We start from the raw sequence: 25,388 nt of genomic DNA, 5'->3' as shown, positions 1-25,388 counted from the left end.
ACAATGAAAGACTAGATACAAAAGGCAATGGTTATGCACAGTATTTCAAATGTTAATGCACAGAGGGTGTGACAGTTCCCAATTTAGCTTTGTGCAATTTAACAAACACACTCTGAGCTGATGGCATAGGCAAGCCTATACCAGTTCAATGCCATTTTACTCATTTGTAGAAAATGAACCTTTACTTGGAGGGCTGTTTTTAAACATTGGAGTGAACAAAGGTACCACTGCTGTCAGCCCAATAAGAGTGCAGGTAACTTATTTATCTTCTTTTTCTTCCCTACTTATGGAACCATTTGTGTTCCTTTCTCCTGTCTCTCCAAAGGACAGAAATCCCCTCTCCGCCTCTATTGTTTCATACTCTATCGACCAAGAGTCAAGATCAGTGTTAAAGTTTATGTGGCAGTTGTGCAAGGGCTGTAGCAATTCATCACATTAAACTGTTAAGCAGGTGGATGAAGAGAGGCTATCTCAGTGACAGTGAATAACCAAATGTTCTTTCACAAATGCCAACAACCCATGATTCATTGACACCTCAAGCAACAGTGAGTTATGATGCTCTTTCCCACAAAATCAAAAGAAAACCTAGAATTAGTGAGACTTAGAAGAGATACAACAGGGAGCAGTGGTATATGATATTCACCAAAATGTGTGTGCTGTCCCACACACATGCTAATGGCCAGTGCAAATGAGGTATAAGATCAGCATATCATGAGCTGGTGGGTTTTGCAATTCAACCACACGACCACACTCTTGTTTTTAAAATCCTTTCTTGGGATGTGGGCATCATTGACAAAACCAGCATTTATTGTCTATCCCTAAGTAGAAACATAGAAAAATAGGAGCAGCAGTAGGCCATTCGGTCCTTCGAGCCTGCTCCGCCATTCAATATGATCATTGCTGATCCTCTAGCTCAATACCATATTCCCGCTCTCTCCCCATATCCCTTGATGCCTTTTGTGTCTAGAAATCTATCCATCTGCTTCTTAAATATATTCAGTGACTTGGCCTCCACAGCCTTCTGTGGTAGAGATTTCCACAGGTTCACCACCCTCTGAGTGAAGAAATTTCTCCTTATCTCAGCCCTAAATGTCCTACCCTGTATCCTGAGACTGTGACCCCTCATTCTAGACCCCCCAGCCAGGGGAGACATCCTCCCTGCAACCAGTCTGTCTAGCCCAGTCAGAATTTTATACGTTTCAATGAGATCCCCTCTCATTCTTCTAAACTCCAGTGAATACAGGCCTAGTCGACCCAATCTCTCCTCATACGACAGTCCTGCCATCCCATGAATCAGTCTGATGAACCTTCGCTGCACTCCCTCTAAGGCAAGTATATCCTTTCTTAGGTAAGGAGTCCAAAACTGCACACAGTACTCCAGGTGTGGTCTCACCAAGGCCCTGTATAACTGTAGTAAGACATCCTTGCTCCTGTACTCAAATCCTCTTGCAATGAAGGCCAACATACCATTTGCCTTCCTAACTGCTTGCTGCACCTGTATGTTTGCTTTCAGTGATTGGTGTACAAGGACACCCAGGTCCCTCTGTACATCAGCATTTCCCAATCTATCACCATTTAAATAATACTCTGCCTTTCTGTTTTCCCTACCGAAGTGGATAACTTCACATTTATCCACGTTATACTGCATCTGCCATGTATTTGCCCACTCACTCAACTTGTCTAAATTGCCTTGAAGCCTCTTTGCATCCTTCTCACAAATCACAATCCCACCTAGTTTTGTGTCGTCAGCAAACTTGGAATTACATTTGGTTCCCTCATCCAAATCATTGATATATATTGTGAATAGCTGGGGCCCAAGCACTGATCCCTGCGGTACCCCAGTAGTCACCGCCTGCCACCCCGAAAAAGACCCATTTATTCCTACTCTCTGTTTCCTGTCCGTTAACCAATTTTCAATCCATGCCAGTATATTACCCGCAATCCCATGTGCTTTAATTTTGCACACTAACCTCTTATGTGGGACTTTATCAAAGGCCTTCTGAAAATCCAAATATACCACATCCACTGGTTCTCCCTTATCTATTCTGCCAGTTACATCCTCAAAAAACTCCAGTAGGTTTGTCAAACACGATTTCCCTTTCATAAATCCATGTTGACTTTGTCTAATCCTGTTGATATTTTCTAAGTGTCCTGTTATCACATCCTTTATAATAGGCTCTAGCATTTTCCCTGCTACTGATGTTAGGCTAACTGGTCTGTAGTTCCCTGTTTTCTCTCTCCCTCCTTTTTTAAATAGTGGGCTTACATTTGCCACCCTCCAATCTGCAGGAACTGTTCCATAATCTATAGAATTTTGGAAGATGACAACCAATGCATCCACTATTTCCATGGCTACCTCTTTTAGTACTCTGGGATGCAGATTATCAAGCCCTGGGGATTTATTGGCTTTCAGTCCCATTAATTTCTCCAGCACTATTTTTTTTACTAATACTAATTTCCTTTAATTCCTCCTTCTCACTAGACCCTTGGTTCCCTAGCATTTCTGGGAAGTTATTTGTGTCCTCTTCCGTGAAGACAGAACTAAGTATTTGTTTAATTGCTCTGCCATTTCCTTGTTCCCCATTATAAATTCTCCCGATGCCCCAAGAAGGCTCTAAGTTCGATGCTAGGCCACTTGACAGAGCAGTTAAGTATCAACCACCTTGGACTGGAGTCATATATAGGTCATACTGGGTAAGGATGACATGCTTCCTTTCCTAAAGGGCATCAGTGAACCAGTTGGGTTTTTACAACAATACTTCTGCAGTGTTTACCCCTCCCCCCACAGGATTAAAAAAAATATCGAATTCAAATTCTCCAACGCCCATGGTGGTATTTTAACTCACGTTATCTGGCTTATTAGTCCAACGCTCTGGATTGTTAGTTCAGTTACATAATCACTACAGTAGAGTAACCGGTGTAAAATGCAACATATTTCAACAGACTGCAAATTGCAATATATTTCAGTACCTAGCAAATTACAATTTCCACTTTCAGGATTTGTTCATTCTTATTGATATTTTTGATAAAATTTGAATGTTCACCAAGATGAAAAATGCCAGAACTGGAGAATGGATTCCCCCTCTGCCTAGGATCAGCATTTCTATCATGGCCTTGAAAGAGTAAAGCTCCCTCTACTGCACCCCAACAGTACACTCCTTCTGACCCAATGTGCTTTTTTCCACTTCCTACATCATTATTACACCATGCGTGCGTGATTATACTAATTTAGTGTCAATTTGATCTGACCTACGGCCAACTTTGCTTGGAGACCTACATTCACCGGGAACCAGTTTGCAACTCCGCTAACTGATTTCACACAGGATCTTTCAAAAGAACACAGAGAGGTGATGTTCATCCCATCAATTTGGAATGGATTTGAACCCAGGCTGAGAAGGTTTCTTTTGGCGAGATACCAAAGGAAGAACCAAAAGATGATAATGTCGGACATCACCAGCATTGAAAGGAATAAACAAAGCCAGGGAAAATCAGGATGTAATGATTATGTTCTACCAAGCTGGGGTTTTAATAATTTGGAGATTGTAGGAGGAAGAAATTCTGAGGAAGATAAGAGTTCCACAGTTTTGCATTCCTGGAAAGTAATTTATTAGAGTGGGAGACTGTGCAATGAGTCTCAACTTCAATCCACTGGGAAGGCAATGAGCAGAAGTGTATAGGATGGTGTATTTAGAGCTTCGAAGGAACATCAGTAGAAAGTTCATAATAGTACTGACCATAGGAGTATTAATGATACAGTGAAAGACAACAAAGGTTGCGACAGAGTGGGAAAGGTTATTTGTTCTCTGTCCAGGAGTACAAGAGAGAGTCAGCCTACAGGGAGGAGGTCCAGCATCTCATGAAGTGGTGCGCTGATAACAACCTGGCCCTTAACATCAAGAAAACCAAAGAAATCATTGTGGACTTCAGGAAGTCTAAAGGCGGAAGTCACACCCCCATCCACATCAATGGGGCTGTGGTGGAAAAGGTGGACAGCTTTAAGTTCCTCGGAGTCTACATCACGGAAGACCTCTCCTGGTCCCTCAATACCTCCTCTTTGGTGAAGGCGGCCCAGCAGCGCCTATATTTCCTAAGGAGGCTGAGGGGATGTAACCTGTCACCCCTGATCCTCTCTAACTTTTACCGCTGCACAATAGAGAGCATCCTGACGAACTGTATCACAGTATGGTATGGCAGCTGTAGCTCCTATGACCGGAAAGCCCTGCAGCAGGTAGTCAAAACTGCCCAACGCATTACCGGCACCTGGCTACCGACCATAGAGAACATCTACCAGAAACGCTGTTTACGGAGGTCACTGACCATCATCAAAGACCCTACCCACCCCAGCCACAGTTTGTTTGCCCCCCCTACCATCTGGGAGACGCTACAGATGCATTCGCACCCGAACGACCAGATTTAGGAACAGCTTCTTTCCCAGGGCTGTCATCCTACTGAACTCTACAAATAAACTCTAAAGCCTGCACATCTGCCAATGCACTTTATTATGTTTATGTTTATGTATTACAAGCCAAATGAATGTTGAATGTTAAATGTCTTAATCAAAATGTACACTCTCGGGAGCCGCAAGCCTACATTTCATTGTACTGCACTTGTGCACTAACAATGACAATAAAGTTGATTATTATTGTTATGAGAATGGAAATCAAGTTTTAGATTAACAAGGCTTAGACTGAGTTAAAAGTTGTTGAGGGAATGTAAAGTGTTTGGCTCACAAAAGGAATCCAAGATTCTTGAAGTGATTGAACACAAACCCAGTGCACCACCCTGTGTATGTTCAATGCATTTGTTAAATTTGTATATATTAATTAATCTTCAATAATGGTTTTTAATTGTTTCAAATTTCCTATGCACTAAAAACCAATAAACCCAGCAGCCCTTTGCAGTGTACAGCCATCTCAAACTTTTCCCCATGCTGTATGAACATGTCAGATTCTTTCCCATTCCCACCAGATTGTAAGATAGATGCCAGATTTAACTACATCAATAAATGAAAAGAAAATTATGATCCCTTGCCTCTCAAGTTATATTCAGTCTATGGCCCTCGCAACACATTTTGAATATGTTTTATATGTAACCCAACAAGAATTGGTTGAAATCGCTCTATGATGTGACTTGTCATCGTCACTTGGGTGCTTCTCGTTATAGTCACATGACTACTGGGGACCAATGAGCAGTGGTTGCTGTAAATCAATAAAAGCTGAGATTTTTTTCCAACAGACCAATTACAGTCCTCAAAATATAAGGAGCAGCTACCACAGAAAGTCACATGGTTACCAGGGTCTAAACAAAGAATCACTGAATCCTCACTTCCATGCCTTTATGGGCATTTATCCAAAGTCCTACCAATCAAACAGAACAACCAAGCCATTTAAATAATCAGTTACAACCAATTAGATTGCTAGAAAACAATACAACTAGAAAGTTCATGTGATCACTACTGGTCAATGAGATTGTTAAAAAAAAGGACGCTTTTGATGGATAATTATGGGAGCAGGTGTTTATTTATAATTTGAGCATGGTGGAAAAACACTACTGGTGCGAATTCATGAACTCATTTCTCTTATCTGGAAGGAGGAGAGCATGCCAGGGGATCTCAGAGACGCCGTAATTGTGACCATCTTCAAGAAAGGTGACAAGTCCGATTGTGGTAATTAGAGGAGTTTCCCTGCTGTCTGCCACAGGGAAAGTCATCGCAAGAATTCTCCTCAATCACCTTCTCCAGTGGCCGAAGGGCTCTTCCCAGAGTCGCAATGCGGATTCCGCCCACTAAGGGGCACAATGGACATGATCTGCATCGCACGTCAATTACAAGAGAAATGCAGGGAACAGCACCAACCACTGTACATGGCCTTCTTTGATCTCACAAAGGCCTTCGACACTGTCAACAAGAGGGATTAAGGAGTGTCCTCCTCAAATTCGGCTGCCCTCAAAAGTTTGTCACCAACTTCTGCCTGCTTCATGACGACATGCAAGCCGTGATCCTGACCAATGGTTCCACCACAGACTCAATTCACGTATGAACTGGGGTCAAGCAAGGGTGTATCATTGCACCAACGCTCATCTCGATCTTCCTTGCTGCAATGTTCTATCTCACCCTCAGTAAGGTCCCTGCTGAGTGGAACTAATTTACAGAACAAACGGGAAACTGTTCAAACACCGTCACCTCCAGTCCAGATCCAAGTTCGTCCCATCCTCTGTCGTCGAATTACAGTATGCAGACGACGTTTGCGTCTGCGCTCACTCGGAGGTCGAACTCCAAACCATCGTCAACACCTTCACCGAAGCGTACGAGAACATGGGCCTTACACTAAAAATCCGTAAGACAAAGGTCCTCTACCAACCTGCCCCCGCCACACAGTACTGCCCCCCAATTATCAAAATCCACGACAAGGCCTTGGGCAACGTGGACCACTTTCCGTACCTTGGGAGCCTGCTGTCAACAAGAGCAGACGTCGATGACGAAGTCCAACACTGCCTTCAGTGTGCCAGCCTTCGGTCGCCTGAGGAAGAGAGTGTTTGAAGACCAGGACCTCAAACCCGGCACTAAGCTCATGGTCTACAGAGCAGCAGTGATACCCACCCTGCTGTATGCCTCAGAGACATGGACAATGTACAGCAGGCACCTCAAAGCACTGGAGAGGTACCACCAACGCTGCCTCCGCAAGATCCTGCAAATCCATCAACGTCAGTGTTCTCGCTCAGGCCAACATCCCCAGCATCGAAGCTTTGACCACGCTCGATCAGCTTCGATGGACGGGTCACATTGTCCGCATGCCCAATACGAGACTCCCAAAACAAGCGCTCTACTCGGAGCTCTGGCACGGCAAGAGAGCCCCAGGTGGCAGAGGAAACGCTTCAAGGAGACCCTCAAAGCCTCCTTGTAAAAGTGTAACATCCCCACCAACACCTGGGAATCCCTGGCCCAAGACCGCACAAAGTGGAGGAGAAGCATCCGGGAAGGCGCCGAACATCTCGAGTCTCTTCGCCGGGAGCAAGCAGAAGCCAAGCGCAGGCAGCACAAGGAGCGCACGTCAACCCAAACACCCCACCCACCCGCCCCTTCAACCACCGTCTGCCCCACCTGTGACAGAGACTGTAGGTTCCGCATTGGACTCATCAGTCACCTGAGAACTCATTTTTAATGTGGAAGCAAGTCATCCTTGGTTCCGAGGGACTGCTTAAGAAGAAAATAATTTGAGTCATTGTGCTGACGTACTCTGGTAATCTGCCAATGATGGAGCCTCAGCAAGTGATGCAGCAGGTTGCGTGATGAGTGAGTGAATTCAGATTCTTCATGTTTGAAAGACATTTTTACAATAATATGATTTAAAAGGACTGTATGGGCTGCTAGTGCTAGGTTTTAATGCATTTTTCCTTGTTGATGCTGTCATTAGGTAATATGAGTGGAAATAGTGCATGATGTTGATGTTTTGGTATTAATTCTCTTTAGTGTGTGAATGTTGGGGGAGGAGAATATTGGGTTAATCTGTGATGTCCCTCTTCCCATTGCCAAAAAGGCTGCCAACACCCACTGTCCACATTCACACGTGATCAATGGCCACTTGACAAGGTTTCGGAGTGCTGCTGTCATCTGTGGAACCATTCCCCGCCATGGCAAATTTCCTCAGTTTGTTATTTGTGGTAAAAATTATAAAAGTGTTCTAATTAACTGTATTTACAATTTCACAACAAAATTCTTCCTCCAGTGAGTCAGCACCTTCAAGACAGGAGCGGAGAAATTTGAGGGCAATTAAAAAAAGACATTGGGGCTGATTTTAACTAGGCACTAATAGCCTCCAAATGCGATTGGTAGACTTACCGTCCAGTTAATGCCGATGCCCTGACTGGCGCCATTTTTAAAGGCTCCACCAAGGGGCGGTTGAAACGCCCTTTTAATATGCAAATTGGGGTCCTATTATCCTGATTGCTACTTTTGGAGACTGGGCGGCACCAGTTAGACTGGTGGTGCAGCATAGGAGGAGCAAGAAATGCAAGTTCAAAGTTATTGTTGTGGAGCCAGGAGTGCTGCTCCGGGCCCCACAAAATCAATCTGGGCCTGTGCTGCCCCCGGCCCCCCGACCTTGCGCCCCCCCCCCCCCCCAACCTCCCGAGGACTTACCTTGCTGCTGACATGGGCAGCCAGCATGCTCTGCCCACTGACTGCCCAAAAGTTAAAATCTCCTGACCGCCAGTAAATAAGCAATACATGACACGATATTTCAGGGACTTGATCACATAAGCGGTGAGTAAGTAGTCAGGACGTTGTTGCACCAGTTACAGTCACTCACAGCATAAAAATAATAATCTATCAATTATACTTAGCATATACATTTTCTTAATTGCGGTTTTCATTTAAAAATAATACAATTGTGCAAAAATGATATTGGGCAGCAGAACCCTGGAATCAGTTAAGGAACAATTTAATGCTGCAATGGGGCGGGGGTAATATATGGCATGTCTGGATGGATAACGTAAGATTGCTTGAATGGCCCCTCTCAACCTTGTGATCAGGTCTGACAGCCCTTTGCATTTATTATAAACGTTGCTGCATTTCAAGCTGTGGTGCTGTGGGATGGCAATCTCCTGAGGTGGCAATGGTGAGAAAGGAAGCTGCAGTATGAGAGATCTGATGGAAGTTTCACAGGAAGCTGTGATAAGTTTCCTGAGCAGAAGTGGACATGGGGAAAAAAAACGGGTATTGAGATGTATGGGTTTACCGACAGTGTAACATTTTGCAAAATGAGAGGTAATGCTGTGAATTGTGGTGCTGGATTATTATGGAAGGGGAGGGGATATGGTAGATTATGAAATGACTGTCACGAGCTTCACCTTCACTCCAACTCTACAGTCACTATCCCAGCATTCGCTTCAAACAACCACAGGGTGGTGTGCAAGGTACACTCTATTTATCACTTACCACAGAAATACCATTCTACATGAGAGCCTCAGTGTTACTTTTACTCAGCTCAACAATATTTGCCTAAACTAATAGCTGCAGCAAAAAATACAGTTGGAATACTTTTACTTTTTGGGAACTTGAAATAAAAGATTTGCTGAACTGAATTTAATGGGATTGCTTTTTATTACTGTGAAGTATATGCTTTGTGTTAATTCTGCAATAATGGGAGACACACCTGGGGATGAGAACCAAATCCATAGTTTTCCTTAATGGATTAAGTAGGTTTTCTCTATAATCCCTGTAGGTGGGATTACATGGTCAATGAAGAAATTCAAGGCTTTTGGAGAAAACAATGGTTAAAAAAAAAGCAAAGACTCTTCAAAATGTATTTTACTTTAAAAAAAGACCTCTAATCATTTGCTTTACCAGATTAAAAACTGCGTGTGAACGAGCACACCTGTCATCCTGAGGGAAACTTTGGTGCGATGCTGCTGCTAAATGGTTCGAGAAGTCAAATCAAGTATTTAATACTTATTTTGTGATACCATGTACTACTCAAGCTATTCTGTTCCGTAATGGGGAATTAGGAAAAATATATTTTTGAAACAGGTGTTGAATGGGAGGCACAGTTGCCAATGTTGGCTCCTCTCTCAAAGTGGAATCATATTTCTAATTGTAGCCAATAACTACGCTGTTTAATTGTACTTATTTTAATCCTTTTTTAACTGTGTTTCCAAAACTGAACTTCCTCCAAGATTCTTAAAGCTGTATCCCATCTTCTACATGTGACTGTTTGCCAGGCAACCATTATTGCGTGCTGTCTATATATTCCACTGTCCATCCTTCTTTGCAGGTTCAGGAGAAAGTATACAGGACTGGTGCAGGCCATCTAGTAGGACCTGCCCTTGTGACACCACTCTTTTATTCAGGTCAAGGCAATTGTTGTTGAATTTGTCCCATAAAATAAGCATGTTGTGTATACTATGCCTACAACCAGGACGGGGATGGCCGTCAGTGCCTGTCACAGCAACTGCTTTCTTGCATTTTTATGCTCCTGGGACTTCCAAGCAACAACAGGAGATATGGATGAAGTGCACAGTCGCACCATGCAGGTCACAGACAACTGATTTGCCCAGTCCAGTGAACTGATTTATTTTTCCTTGGAAAACTGGCGGCAACGTGAAAGATCCTTGCATTTTTACCATCTGCGTGGATTCTACAAACTGAAGGCCATACAGGCCCCACTGCTAATGCCACCTACTTCAGGAACATAAAAGTACTTCATGAAGGTGCAGCTGACTATAGCTGACACATTAGTGCATAATTCCCCAGTCAACTAATCATCAGAATTGCCCAGGGTGTGTAATAAGACACATGAAAAAAACAGCAATTCTCCACAGCTATTTTGCTCTTCCCCATTGTAAATGAAGTGTCAACAACAACAACAACACCACTGGGGAATGGTAGTGTAGTGGGTAATGTCACTGGGCCTGGAACGTGAGTTAAAATCCCACCACGGCAGCTGGGGAAATTAAATAATTAAAATAAATCTGGAATAAAAAGCTAGTATCAGTAAAGGTAACCGTGAAACTATCGGCTTGTCATAAAAACCCATCTGGTTCACTTAATGTTGTTTAGGAAGGAAATTTGTTGTCCTTACCTGGTCTGACCTATGTGTGACTCAAGACCCACAGCAATGTGATTGACTCTTAACAGCCCTCTGAAATGGCCTAGCAAGTCAGTCAGCTGTAACTAACCGCTACGAAACATATTGGCCCAGAAATTCGGGTCGGGGGCTTCCCGCGGGTGCAAGCCCCCGACCTGCACTTACCTTGCACGCCGGCAGTTGAGCTCTGAGCTCTCGTGGAATTCCGCTCCGGGGCCTGCTCCAACTCCCGGCGCGCTGTGCTTGCGTGTCCCGGGGCACAGTTAGTGCGATGCGTCCCCTGGGATCACGTGAGCCATGGGCAGCCAATCAGAGGAGGGAAAAGCCCATTCATAAGATTGACAGGAAGACCTGTCTAAACTTATGAATATACGGGCCCCAAAATAACAGTAAACCTTCAAATAATTTTTAAAAAACTATAAATTACATTAAATAACTTTTAAACAATAATTTAAATTTTTGAAAAAAATTATTTTATGAAAAAACAGGGCTAAAACTAAACTTACCTTGCTTTAAAGTATTTAAAAATAATAAACCTGTGGAAAAAATGTTTTAATTTTAATTAATTGACCACTTACCTTTTAAAATGCAGGCCTTACGCCTGGTTTTTACATTTCTAAAATCTAAAGAATTACCCTCACGGAAAAACCTGTAAAAAAACCGTAAGTTCAAAGCGCACGCGCAGACTCCCGCGCGCACGCGTTCGACCTCTGAACCCCTTCGTTCAGAGGAACGGAAGTGCCGGTTTCCCGTGCATGCAAGAAACCGGCACTTCCATCGGGTCCACGTGTGTGTACCCCGTGCGTACTCACACGTTGGGACCTGAATTTCTGGGCCAATAAGAATGAAACCGGACGGACCACCCGACATCGACCTCGGCACAGGCTATGGACACGGCAATGGCACACCCAGCCCAGTCAAAGTCCTCCTCACCAACATCTGGGCACTTGTGCCAAAATTGGGAGAGCTGTCCCACAGACTAGTCAAGCAACAGCCTGACATAGTCATACTCACAGAATCATACCTTTCAGCCAAACTCCTCCATCACCATCCCTGGGTATGTCCTGTCCCACTGGCAGGACAGACCCACCAGGGGTGGCGGCACAGTGGTATACAGTTGGGAAGGGGTGGCCCTGGGAGTCCTCAACATTGACTCCGGACCCCATGAAGTCTCATGGCTTCAGGTCAAGCATGGGCAAGGAAACCTCCTGCTGATTACCATCTATCGCCCTCTCTCAGCTGATGAATCCATGTTGAACACCACTTGGAAGAAGCACTGAGAGTAGCAAGGGCACAGAATGTACTCTGGGTGGGGAACTTCAATGTCCATCACCAAGAGTGGCTCGGTAGCACCACTACTGACTGAGCTGGCCGAGTCCTGTAGGACATAACTGCCAGTCTGGGCCTGCGACAGGTGGTGAGAGAACCAACACGAGGGAAAAACATACTTGACCCCGTCCTCACCAATCTACCTGTCGCAGATGCACCAGTATTGATAGCAGTGACCACCACACAGTCATTGTGGAAACGAAGTCCTGCCTTCACACTGAGGACACCCTCCATCGTGTTGTGTGGCACTACCACCGTGTTATCGGCTCAAAACTGGGCATCCATGACACGATGTGGGCCATCAGCAGCAGCAGAATTGTATTCCACCACAATCTGTAACCTCATGGCCCGGCATATCCCTCACTCTACCATTACCACCAAGCCAGGGGACCAACCCTGGTTCAATAAGGAGTGTAGAAGAGCATGCCGGGAGCAGCACCAGATGTACCTAAAAATGAGGTGCCAACCCAGGGAAGCTGCAGCACAGGACTACATGCATGCTAAAAAGCTAAGCGATCCCACAATCAACAGTCAGATCAAAGCTCTGCAGTCCTGCCACATCCAATCGCGAATGATGGTGGACCATTAAACAACTAACGGGAGGAGGAGGCTCCATGAATATCCCCATTCTCAATGATGGTAGAGCTCAGCACTTGAGTGCAAAAGACATGGCTGAAGCGTTTGCAACCATCTTCAGCCAGAAGTGCCGAGTGGATGATCCATATCGGCCTACTCCCGAGGTCCCCACCATCACAGATGCCAATCTTCAGCCAATTAGATTCACTCCACATGATATCAAGAAACGGCTGAGCACACTGGATACAGCAAAGGCTATGGGCCCCGACAACATCTCGGCTATCGTGCTTAAGACTTGTGCTCCAGAACCAGCCGCACCTCTAGCCAAGCTGTTCCAGTACAGCTACAACACTGGCATCTATCCAACAATGTGGAAAACTGCCCAGTTATGTCCTGTCCACAAAAAGCAGGACAAATCCAATCCGGCCAATTACCACCTCATCAGCAAAGTGATGGAAGGTGTCATCGACAGTGCTATCAAGCGGCACTTACTCACCAATAACTTGCTCAATGATGCCCAGTTTGGGTTCCACCAAGACCACTCGGTTCCCGACTTCATTACAGCCTTAGTCCAAACATGGACAAAGGAGCTGAATTCCAGAGGTGAGGTGAGAGTGACTTCCCTTGACATCAAGGCAGCATTTGACCGAGTGTGGCATCAAGGTGCCCTGGTAAAACTGAAGTCAATGGGTATTGCGGGGAAAACTGGCTGGAGTCATACCTAGCATAAAGGAAGATGGTTGTGGTGATTGAAGTTCAATCATCACAGCCCCAGGACATCGCTGCAGGAGGTCCTCAGGGCAGTGTCCTAGGCCCAACCATCTTCAGCTGCTTCATCAATGACCTTCCCTCCAACATAAGGTCAGAAATGGGGATGTTCGCTGATGACTGCACAGTGTTCAGCGCTATTCACAAGTCCTCAGATAATGAAGCAGTCCATGCCCGTATGCAACAAGATCTGGACAACGTTCAGGCTTGGGCTCATAAGTGGCAGGTAACATTTGCACCACAGAAGTGCCAAGCAATGACTATCTCCAACAAACGAGAGTCTAACCACCTCCCCTTGACATTCAATGACTTTACCATCGTCTAATTCCCCCACCATCAACATTCTGGGGGGTCACCATTGACCAGAAACTTAACTGGACCAGCCACATAAATACTGTGGTAACAAGAGCAGGTCAGAGGCTAGGTATTCTGCGACGAGTGTCTCACCTCCTGATTCCCCAAAGCCTTTCCAACATCCACAAGGCACAAGTAAGGAGTGTGATGGAATACTCTCCACTTGCCTGGATGAGTGCAGCTCCAACAACACTCAAGAAGCTTGACACTGTCCAGGACAAAGCAGCCCACTTGATTGGCACCCCATCCACCACCTAAAACATTCACTCCCTCCACCACCGGCGTACCGTGGCTGCAGTGTGTACCATCTACAAGATGCACCACAGCAACTCACCAAGGCTTCTTCGGCAGCACCTCCCAAACCCACGACCTCTTCCACCCAGAAGGACAAGGGCAGCATGCGCATGGGAACACCACCCCCTTCAAGTCAGACACCATCCTGGCTTAGAAGTATATCGCCGATCCTTCATCGTCGCTGGGTCAAAATCCTGGAACTCCCTCCCTAACAGCACTGTGGGAGTACCTTCAACACACGGACTGCAGCGGTTCAAGAAGGCGGCTCATCACCACCTTCTTACGGGCAATTAGGGATGGGCAATAAATGCTGGCTTTGCCAGCGACTCCCAGATGCCATAAGTGAATAAAAAAATATATTTAGTCCCTTTTAATCTGTGGAAATAGCAAAATACATGAGGGTTGTAAAGAAATCTGATGTTTAGCCAAAGGAGACATGAAGGAGGCAGGTTTTAAGAAATTTCTGAAAGGAGAGGGGGTTGGCGAGAGGGAAGGCAATTTCAGAGAATGGGACATAGGCAGCTGAAAATGTGACTGCCAATGGTGAGGTAAGAGGAGTGGGTATGCACAATAGTCTGCAGTCAGATGAAATGAGAGTATGACGGAGGGGTGAATAGATGGAGCAAGTTACGAAAATAGGGAATGCCAAGGCAATGGGGGATTTTAACAAAAGGATAACACTTTTAAATTTGAGCCATTGCAAAACATAGTTCAGTGAGGATCAGAGTGATGGACGAGCATGGCTTGGTATAGAATAGGGGCAGCAGAGTGTGTGACAACCTAAACTTTATGGAGGGTGGGAGGCTAGCCAGAAGAGTCTGGGGGTGGCAAAGTCATGAATGGGGATTTCAGTGGCAGATGGGCTGAAGTAGGAACAGAGGCGGATCATGTTACCTAGGGGGGCGGGGAATGTGGTCTTTGTGTTGGGAGAGGATATGCAGTCAGAAACTCAGCTTGGGAAGAGCAGGATGCCGAGGTTGTGAACAATTTGGTTTAGCATGGGGCAGTTGCTGGGGAAGGTGATGGAATCGTTGGCGAGGGAACTGAGTTTGTGGAGGAAGCATTGGAGTCTTTCCAATGTTTAATTGGAGGAAATTGAAGCTTAGCCAAAACTGGTTGCCGGACAAATAGTCTGACACAAAGGCTGTGGAGAGGAATTGGAGGGTTAGAGCTCGGTGTCACCAGCGTACATGTGGAAGCTAACCCCATGTCTGCAAATGATTGTGCCAAGGGGGAGAATGTAGATGAGGAAGAGGAGGGCACCAAGGATAGATCCTTGGGGGACTCCAGAGGTAATGATGCCAGGCTGGAAAGAGAAGCCACCAAATTTTGGAATCACCTACAAATGAGCAACCCCCAATGCTATCACTACGACGCCCTGAAATGCCAAGAGCTGACCATAAAGAAGAATACCCTCAGTCAACTAGTCCTGGGACTCAATAAAGTAACTAATAACAATACTAACAATAACCAGCCCCAGGACAGTGACAGGGTAACACAAAGAATTCGACCCAACACAATCGTCGCTAAGCAAAAGGAAAAATATCTGTCATATTGGGCAGAAACAACAAAAACCCAAAGCAAACTCAATTGCTACTTGGCCCTAAACAGACAATACAACATAGCTGATTACCTGACCATGGTAAAGGATAACAAACTGAGAAGAACCTTGACAAGGTACAGACTTAGCGAACATAGCCTAGCGATCGAAAAAGGCAGACACAGGCAGACCAGGCTGCCAAGAGAAGACAGGATATGCTCTCACTGCAGTCAGGGAGTGGTGGAGACAGAGATGCACTTCCTCACAGCCTGTGGAAAATATCAGGGCATCAGAGAGAATTTCTATCAAAAATTCTCACAAATATGCCCTGAATTCAGAAATCTGACTGACAACCAAAAACTCCCATTCCTACTGGGGGAGGAGAGAAGCTGTGTAACACTGGCGGCACACTATGTTACAGCTTGCCATGAACAGAGGGACAACCAGTAAACTAAGACAAGAGTATATATAAACAAGGCGAAAATATATTTATAAACTCAGGGATATACCTGTTTATACACTGTATGAATGGAACCGCATTTATGTGTTCAACCATAAATGTATTTTGATGCTTTGGCAACATAAGATGTACCTTATCATGCCAATAAAGCGATTTGTATTGTATTGTATTGTATTGTACTGGAGATGCTCCGGCTACAAGTAGACACGCAAGAGTGGAATCAAGCAGTAGCAGTCCCACTGAGCTGGACAATGGAGGAAATGCATTGGAGCAAGATGGTATGGTCGACCGTGTCCAAGTCTACGCTCTTGGACTTGAGGATATGAAGATAGGGGTCATAAATCTAAAGTTTATAGGGTTAAAAGCTGCTGAGCGGAGAATATGTTTGCCATGAAAGTGATTCAAGCATCGCACTACATGAGGAACAAATGGTGTGTCCTGGGCATATGCAGTACAAAGGTAATTGATGAATGTACAGTGGACACATCAACAGCAGAGTGGATGCATTAGAGGAGTGGAGGTCAATGATATGAAGAACGAAGAAAGTGGAGAAAGCAGACCCTCCAGGTAGACATAAATTGACGAGAAAAGAATAAGAACCATGAACTACAGCACAGTTAAGTGATTTGAAAGGAAACTGGATAATCATGAATAAGCTGCTGCCAACAATGAGAAAGATAATTGAAATGTAATAACAGAATGATGTCTTATATGCAGCATAACTAGGAGAGGCCATGTGCTTGTACAGCTTCTGTGACAGCACCAATTTTTTGGTCCTGTGCTTTGCATGGGAAGAATGAACAAACACAAAAAAGAATGTCGTGCTTTAATTACTTGAATTTAGGAATTCCATCAAACAATTGGCCTGCTTAATTCCTCTCTTACTTTTAATTAGGAACTGTGGCAGAGCCACTGAGGGACTTTGAGCAACTGTATATAATTCCCTTTAACGATGTTTTACTCCAACCTAAGCCTGTACCAGTCTGTTAGTGATTTCTGTGTTTGTACATACAGTTTGCACATACAGTTTGCATGTACGGGGCGCGGTCCCTTTAAGACTGCGGCAAAGCGCAGGTAAACGCGATGACATCATGCCGCTAATCACGTGACCACCCAAGGGTGGGAGAAACGTGATGACATCACAGAAATCACAGAAATCACAGAAACCCCACAGTGCAGATAGAGGCCATTTCGGCCCATCGAGCCTGCACCGACACATATCCCACCCGATCCCCGTAACCCCTACACCAACACATATCCCACCCTATCCCCGTAACCCCACGTATTTAATCCCCCTAACACTAAGGGTCAATTTATCATAGCCAATCAACCTAACCTGCACATCTTTGGACTGTGGGAGGAAACCGGAGCACCCGGAGGAAACCCATGCAAACACGGGGAGAATGTGCAAACTCCACACAGACAGTCACCCGAGGCCGGATTCGAACCCGGGTCCCTGGCGCTGCGAGGCAACAGTGCTAACCACTATGCCACCGTGCTGCCCTCGTGACGCCATCCACGGGACCACCCTGGCAGTCCTCGTGGAGCCTCCGACCAGCAAAGACCTGTTTTCGTGGTTCTCCTGTGGCGATCTCGACAAACTGTTTAAACTCGTTAGTTCTGCATTAAAACTTGTTTGTTTGATTGCCTCAGTCGACCTCAGTTCTTAGATAGGAATTTGGCAATTCCTACATTGGTGACCCCGTCTTTTGCGAACGTTTTTCGCAAAAAGAACACTACATGGAGGCCAACGCCGTTTCGTTGAATCTACCGCAGTTCTGGGAGCAGCAGGTGACCTCGTGGTTCATCCAGGTCGAAGCCCAGTTTGCCCTGAGAGGCATCGTTGCTGATCAAACTAAATACCTCTACGTGGTCTCGGCACTCGAAAGCTCCACCGCCTCGCGGATCATCAGCCTCCTCCAGAACCATCCAACGGAGCGCAAGTATGACACCATCAAGGCACAGTTGCTGCAAGTCTTCAGGCTCACTAAATCAGAGCGCGCACGTCGATTGCTCGCCATGCCCAGGCTGGGGGACTCCAATCCTTCGGAATTGATGAGCCAAATGCTCACACTCCTGGGCTCCAAACCAGAATGCTTCCTTTTCTGGGAACTATTCCTCAGCCAGCTGCCGGAGCAGGTGCATGCTGCCCTGGCCAGATCCGAGGTAGAAGACTGCGCGGCACTCGCAGCAGAGGCGGACAAAATATTTGCGGTTACGCAGCAGTACTGCACCGCCACGAGGCGCCCATTCCCCCGCCGAAGCCGCCACGAGGCGCCCCTCCCCCACAGCTCGTCAGTCAACAGGGCTGTGTTTCTACCACGCGCAGTTCGACGCGAAGGCAAGACGGTGCCGTCCTCCCTGCAGCTTTCCCCAAAAAACAAAACAGCTGCGAATAATGAGGAACGGGTCTAATGGCCGCCCTGCGGCCGCCATGGCGATCAGCAACGCGGGCAAGCTGCTTTTCATTACCGACACGCTCTCCGGCCGTCGTTTTCTGTGCGACACCGGAGCGCAGTGCAGCATATTGCCAGCGTCACCCCTCGATGTTCAGGCAGGGAAGCACAGCCTCGCCCTTGAAGCGGCCAATGGCGGAGTGATTCGGACTTTCGGCAGACGGCGTGTGGAGGTTTGCTTCGGGGGGCAACGTTTTCACTGGGAGTTTGTTACGGCCAAGGGTTCTCAGCCCATTCTCGGTGTGGATTTCTTGTGCGCCAACAGCCTCCTGGTCGATGTGAAAAACCGGCGGCTGATCAATGCGGCAACCTTCAATTCCATCCCATTACCGCAGTAACACTACGTCACGCGCGGTCGCCTGTGCTTTCCCGACTCCTGACGAGTTCGCCCGTCTGCTCGCAGAATTTCCCGACCTGACGAGACCCACATTCTCCTCCACAGCCACGAAACATGGTGTGGAACACCACATCGCCACCAACGGTCCCCCGGTCTACGCGCGAGCTCGGTGCCTGGATCCTGGCAAGCTGGCGGTTGCAAAGGCGGAGTTCGCCACCATGGAACGTTTAGGGATTATTCGCCAGTCGAATAGTCCCTGGTCATCACCCCTTCATATCGTTCCGAAGCCTGGCGGCGGATGGCGACCATGCGGCGACTATCGACGCCTGAACGACGCCACCACTCCGGATCGGTACCCGATCCCCCACATCCAGGATTTCTCTGCCCATTTGACAGGAAGCAACTTCTTCTCCAAAGTCAACCTCGTCTGGCGCTACCACCAGGTCCCAGTGCACCCGCAGGACGTCCAGAAGACTGCGGTCATCACCCCATTCGGCCTCTTCGAATTTCTGCGCATGCCGTTTGGCTTAAAGAACGCCGCCTAGGCTTTCCAGCGCCTGATGGATTCCATGCTGCGGGAACTCAACTTCATCTTCATCTATCTGGACGACATTTTGATCGCCAGCTCCACCAAAGAGGAACATCTCTGTCACCTACGCACCCTTTTTCGACGCCTCAGCCAACACGGCCTGATTATCAACCCGGCTAAGTGCCAGTTTGGCCTGCAGCAAATCGATTTCCTGGGGCATCGCATCACCGCAGAGGGGGCGGTCCCTTTACAAGCTAAGGTAGAGGCGGTGACATCCTTTCCACGCCCGCAGAACATAAAGACCTTGCAGGAATTCATAGGCATGGTAAACTTTTACCACCGTTTCGTGCCTAAGGCAGCACTGCTCATGCAGCCCCTGTACGAGGCCCTCAAGGGCAGGACTGGCAAGGACCCGGTAGACTGGTCGGATGATATGGACCGAGCGTTCGCCGACACCAAAAGCGCCTTAGCCAACGCGACCATGCTGACACACCCATTACCAGGAGCCACCATCGCCCTCACCACCAACGCGTCAGACTACGCAATCGGCGCCGTACAGGAGCAGTGGGTGAACGGGACGTGGCAGCCCTTGGTGTTCTTCAGCTGACAGCTTAGATGGAACGAAAGATCCTATAGCACTTTCGACCGGGAGTTGCTGGCCCTTTTTCTGGCCATCCGCCATTTTCAGTTCCTGCTGGAAGGACGTCCTTTCACCGCTTTTGTGGACCACAAGCCACTCACCTTTGCCATGGCCAAGACCGCCGAACCGTGGTCATCCCGACAGCAGCGTCAGCTGACTTACATATCCGAATTCACTACAGATATCCAGCACGTGGCCGGTAAGGACAACCTGGTGTCCGACTGCCTCTCCCGTGCGACTGTCAATGCGGTCCATCTGGGCATCGACTACGCCCTCGTGGCAGCGGACCAAGTCTCAGACCCAGAAGTTCAGGCTTACCGAGCCAACATCACCAGTCTCCAGTTAGCCGACGTCGAGTTCCATTCGGCAGGTACCACGCTGCTGTGCGACGTCTCCGTATGGGACCCTCGCCCTGTCATGCCGGTCGCCTGGCACCGCAAGGTTTTCGATGCCATACATGGGTTGTCGCACCCAGGGATGAAGGCCTCTCAGAAGCTCATGTCGGCTAAATTTGTTTGGCACGGCATGCATAAGGATGTCCGTGACTGGGCCAACACCTGCGTCGTCTGCCAAAAGGCCAAGGTACAGTGCCACGTCAAGGCCCCATTGGCCACCTTCACGGTTCCGGAGCGGCGTTTTGACCACGTCAATGTGGACCTGGTAGGACCACTTCCACCTTCCCATGGTTTTTCTCACATTCTGACCATGGTAGACCGCACCACCAGACGGCCAGAAGCGGTGCCCCTGTCATCCACTACTTCGGCGGACGTGACCAGGGCGTTCATTTCTTCCTGGGTCGCCCGTTTTGGAGTGCCCGTTGACATTTCTTCGGATCGAGGACCGCAGTTTTCCTCCGAACTCTGGAATGCAGTGGCTCAGGGACTCGGCGTCAAATTGCACCGCACTACAGCCTACCACCCTCAGGCGAATGGCCTTTGTGAACGTTTTCACAGATCGCTGAAAGCCGCCCTGAGGGCCAGCCTCCAGGACGCTGGATGGGCGGACAAGCTACCGTGGGTTCTGTTGGGCCTTCGCACGGCCCCCAAAGAAGACCTTCACTCTTCCTCTACAGAGTTGGTTTATGGTCAGCCGCTGCGAGTCCCAGGGGCTTTCCTGCCAACGCCGACGGAGCCATGGTCCGCATCAGGCCAGCTTAACAGCCACCAGGAGGCGGCCAGATGTTTCGCGCCGGTCTCCACGTCGCACCACGGGCTTCAGCGATCGCACGTGCCCACAGAGCTAAAAAAGGCCGAATACGTTTTCATCCGCCACGATGCGCATCGGGATCCGCTCAAGGCCCCGTATACTGGTCCTTTCCGCGTGTTAGAGGCAGGAGACAAAACCTTCAAGGTGGATGTCGGTGGTAAACCGGACCACATTTCAGTCGACCGTTTAAAGCCGGCACACTTGGACCTCGACCGCCCCGTCGAGACAGCACAGCCGCCAAGATGTGGTCAGCCACCCATCGTCGTCACACCGGATCAAGTGCAATCGCCCGCTCGACCGCCAGCTGTCCCGCAGCCTCTGCTTCGGGAGTACAGGAGTCGTTCTGACAGGCTTGTCAGACCCCCTCAACGTTTGACTTTTTCCGTTAAAGAGAATTCTGGGGGGGCGCATGTGGCAGAGCCACTGAGGGACTCTGAGCAACTCTATATAATTCCCTTTAACGATGTTTTACTCCAACCTAAGCCTGTACCAGTCTGTTAGTGATTTCTGTGTTTGTACATACTGTTTGCAAGTACGGGGCGCGGTCCCTTTAAGACTGCGGCAAAGCGCGGGTAAATGCGATGATGTCATGCCGCTAATCACGTGACCACCCAAGCGCGAGAGAAATGTGATGACGTCATCCACGGGACCGCCCTGGTGGTCCTCGTGGAGCCTTCGACCAGCAAAGACCTGTTTTCGTGGTTCTCCTGTATCGATCTCGACAAACTGTTTAAACTCATTAGTTCTGCATTAAAACTTGTTTGTTTGATCGCCTGAGTCGACCTCAGTTCTTAGATAGGAATTTGGCAATTCCTACAGAATGACATTTTCTCAGTTCTGAAAAAAACATAGCTGTTCTACTGATTTGCAAATTAACTTGAAGTAAATAGCTTTCTGACATACCTGAGCTTCTTGAGGGACCTGGGCTGCATCAATTCTGTCAGCAATGTATGACGTTAGTTGTTTGTCAATCAATGCGAGAGATTCTTGGATTAAACGAAGGGTTTTGTCTGTCTCCTGTGCTGATTGAATGCTCTGCTCAAGGACTTTCTGTCTTCTTACAGCCTGGAAGGGTCAGGGAAAAACAAGTCATTAACACTCTCTGCTTCATCTCTCGCATAAGCAGAACTTCAAGATCTTTTGAGAATAACAATAAGCAGTAACTTATTGAAGGAAGAAAAGCTTCTTAGTTGTTTTCTGTTCATTTCCATTCCACAATGTCCAAGTGCATATCGGAAAGAAAGGGAATAATCGGGATGATTTTACAAGTGAAGAAAAAAGTGAAGAATGGGTGCTAACCCCACTTGAATAGTAATGAGCTAACAACAGTCAAATGTTCTCAGTCAGATCATTTGCATCATTAATCACAGATCCAGGTCAAGTGTAAAAAGCACACTAATGGCAAGAGGGAAAAATAACATACGAGTGAAATTTAAAAGGGTGTGTCACAATGGCGGGGAGGGGGGAACAAAAATTCAAACAGCATTTCACCCTTTACAACAGTGACTGCATTTCAAAAGTTCTTAATTGACTGTGAAGCACTTTGGCATGTCCTGAGGATGTGAAAGGCACTATATACATGCAATTTCTTTCTTAGCAGTTTTTCCCAGTGCTAAGAAGAGATTAAGAAGTGACATCAAAATATGAAGGAAAAGGAAGACCACTGTGCAGATTTAAGGCCAGAGCGGACCAATGCTGTCAGGGGCTGTGTCAGCCCTAAGTTGCATTTTAGCAGCAGGCGAGCTTACAGCAAATGATGCAGGTCTGCATCCAACTGCTGGCTCAGACTCTGAAGACAGTTCCCCGAAGCTTTGCATGGTAGGTGTAACAATATTTGCAAATATGGTTGGTGCCTTGTTAGCAGATATGGCCAATAAGGCTTTGCAGTCATAGAGTCATAGAGTTTTACAGCACAGAAAGAGGCCCTTCGGCCCATCGTGTCTGTGCAGCAGTATGACGCTGTTCTTGGGCTGCTTCTGAAGAACCATCCAGAAAAATGATTAGTCAGGCTTTGCACTTAGTTGTGTCATTGTGCTTCCTGCCACAACCTACTTTGAAAGTTGGAATTTTCACACTTTTTTAAAAACATTCTTCTCAGCATATGCTCAACACTGGCAAGGTTATATCCTTAGATGCCCAGAGAAGGTGGTGGGCATTCACCTTAAACTGCTGCAGTCCTTGTGCTCACACATTGGTGTTGGGTCGAAAATCCCAGGATTTTGACCCAGCAACGTTGAAGGAGTGGCGGTATATGGCTAAGCTAAGATAGCCAATGACTTAGAGGTGATGGTTTTCCTATGATATTGCTGCTCTCAGTGGTAGAGGTCAAAAGGAAGGGAAGCGCTGTCAAAGTAACTTTAGAGAGTAGCTGCAGTGCATTCACTAGATGCAGCAGCTACAATGTGTTGTTAATGGAGGAGGTGGACATGGAGTTCATGGACAGAGTGCTATCAAGGAAATTGTTTTGTCGAAGAGGCATCAAACTTTGAGCATGCTATCAAATTTCTGATTTGAACCTCGTAGATGGTGGAGAGGTATTGAGCTACTCATCACAGTACCCAGCCTCTGCCCCACTCCTGTAGCCATTATGTTGATATAGTTGGTCCAGTTCAGCATCTGGTCAGTGGTGATTCCTCAAGATATTGATAGTCAGAGAATTAGCAGTGATGTTGCCATTGAAGATCAGGAAGAGATGGCTGGGCTTCCATTTGTTCAAGATTGTCATTACATAGCAGTTACATGGTGTAACTGCTCCCTGTCACTTGTCAGCCCAAGCCTGAATGTTGTCAATCATTGTGTAATCATCAACGAACATTCCTAATCTTCACGATGGAGGGACGGTCATTGACAAAATGAATGGCTGAGGACACTTCTGTGAGAAACTCCTACAGAGATGTCCTGGGCTGGATGATAAGCCTCCAACAATAACCATTGTCCTTTGGGTTAGGTATGACTCTAGCCACTGGGGGTTGGGGGTGGGGAGGTTGGAGTTTCCCTTTGACCCCATTTTGCTTGGGCTCCTGGTGCCATACTCAGTCGTAGGTAGCCTTGCTCGCCAATAACTTACTCGCTGATGCTCAGTTTGGGTTCTGCCAGAACCACTCGGTACCAGGCCTTATCACAGCTTTGATCCAGACATGGAGATTCTTCTGCCCACCCCAGTGGAAATGTGTGTCGTGTGCAAACAAGATGGAAACCAGGGTCTCCACCTCTTTCCCTCAGTACTAATGCCCTGAAAACTAGCACACAAGAGGTATTCAAATGAGGAAACTTAGCACCGTGGGGGAATCTAGAACTAGGGGGCATAATTTCAGACTAAGGGAAACCCTTTTAAATTGGAAATGAGGAGGAATTTATTTTCTCTCAGAGGGTCGTGAATCTTTGGAATTCTCTTCCCCAGAGAGCTGTGGAGGCTGGGTCATTGAATATATTTAAGGTGGAGATAGACAGATTATTGAACGATAAGAGAGTCAAGGGTTATGGGAAGCGGGCAGGGAAGTGGAGTTGAGGCCAAGATCAGATCAGCCATGATTTTATTGAATGGCTGAGCAGGCTCGAGGAGCCAAATGAACTACTCCTGCTCCTATGTCTTATGTTCTTATGTTCAATGTCTCTCAAATGCTAATAATTGTTAGGCAGCACAGGTACACTTTCCTTAAAAATCCAGAAAGTAATTCCAGTAAGATGCTGATCTAAGGCCTCCTGCCTTGACTTAATTAAGTCGACCAGGTGAGTTTCACAATTGCTCACAGAATAAGGTTACATTCAGCACACACACACAGAAAAGCAGACCTGCATTATAGAATATATAGATCTGAGATTTATTAGACAATTTGCTACCCATTCCATAATTTCACTACAACCAATGAAGTTCCAGTATCACTGAAGAAACAAAACAAGTTAACATATTTTGTTTTGCTTCTTTTTTTAAATTTTTACCAGAAAAAAGAATGGGAATTCTGGTTTTGTCAATCCGATATTCCGTCAAAAGAGCTGAAGGGATGAAGATGCTCAGTATATTCAAGCAAAATTGATTTTGTGTGCTACAGGATTACCAGTTCTTGTGCACTAAACAATTTCTCACACATTAATTCCCTAGCTTTTCAACTTCCACAGGAATGCTAGTGAATTCTATGACTTAGTTCCACCGTTTTTTATTTCGCTGCGCTCAGTTTACTCACTCTGCTTTGATTCTAAACATGTAGCATCACGATAACTGACAAGATGATCTACTGAATATTTAACTTTTTTGTATAATGTCAAATCTACTGTGGATTGAAGGGAAAGGTCCTAATGTATCTTTAATTTAACTGCTG

The 25,388-nt window shown here is 46.7% G+C and overlaps 1 protein-coding gene across 8 annotated transcripts in view; it reads right to left on the bottom strand.

The window, feature by feature from the left end:
- The window catches only part of dmd (dystrophin), a 2,562,635-nt gene that overhangs the window by 1,438,713 nt on the left and 1,098,534 nt on the right, over positions 1-25,388 (bottom strand). For all 8 annotated transcript variants that reach the window (XM_086007360.1, XM_086007362.1, XM_086007361.1 and 5 more), the window contains one exon: positions 21,976-22,137. In XM_086007360.1, coding sequence (XP_085863486.1) covers positions 21,976-22,137 — 162 coding nt within the window. The remainder of the gene's footprint in view (positions 1-21,975; positions 22,138-25,388) is intronic.

The sequence above is a fragment of the Somniosus microcephalus genome, chromosome 14, assembly GCF_052327205.1.
Source record: "Somniosus microcephalus isolate GS21.2 chromosome 14, FLI_Smic_1.0, whole genome shotgun sequence".
NCBI classification, from domain to species: Eukaryota; Metazoa; Chordata; class Chondrichthyes; order Squaliformes; family Somniosidae; genus Somniosus; species Somniosus microcephalus.
The sequence above is the reverse complement of the archived record's forward strand: the minus strand, read 5'-3'. Positions and strand labels throughout refer to the sequence as shown.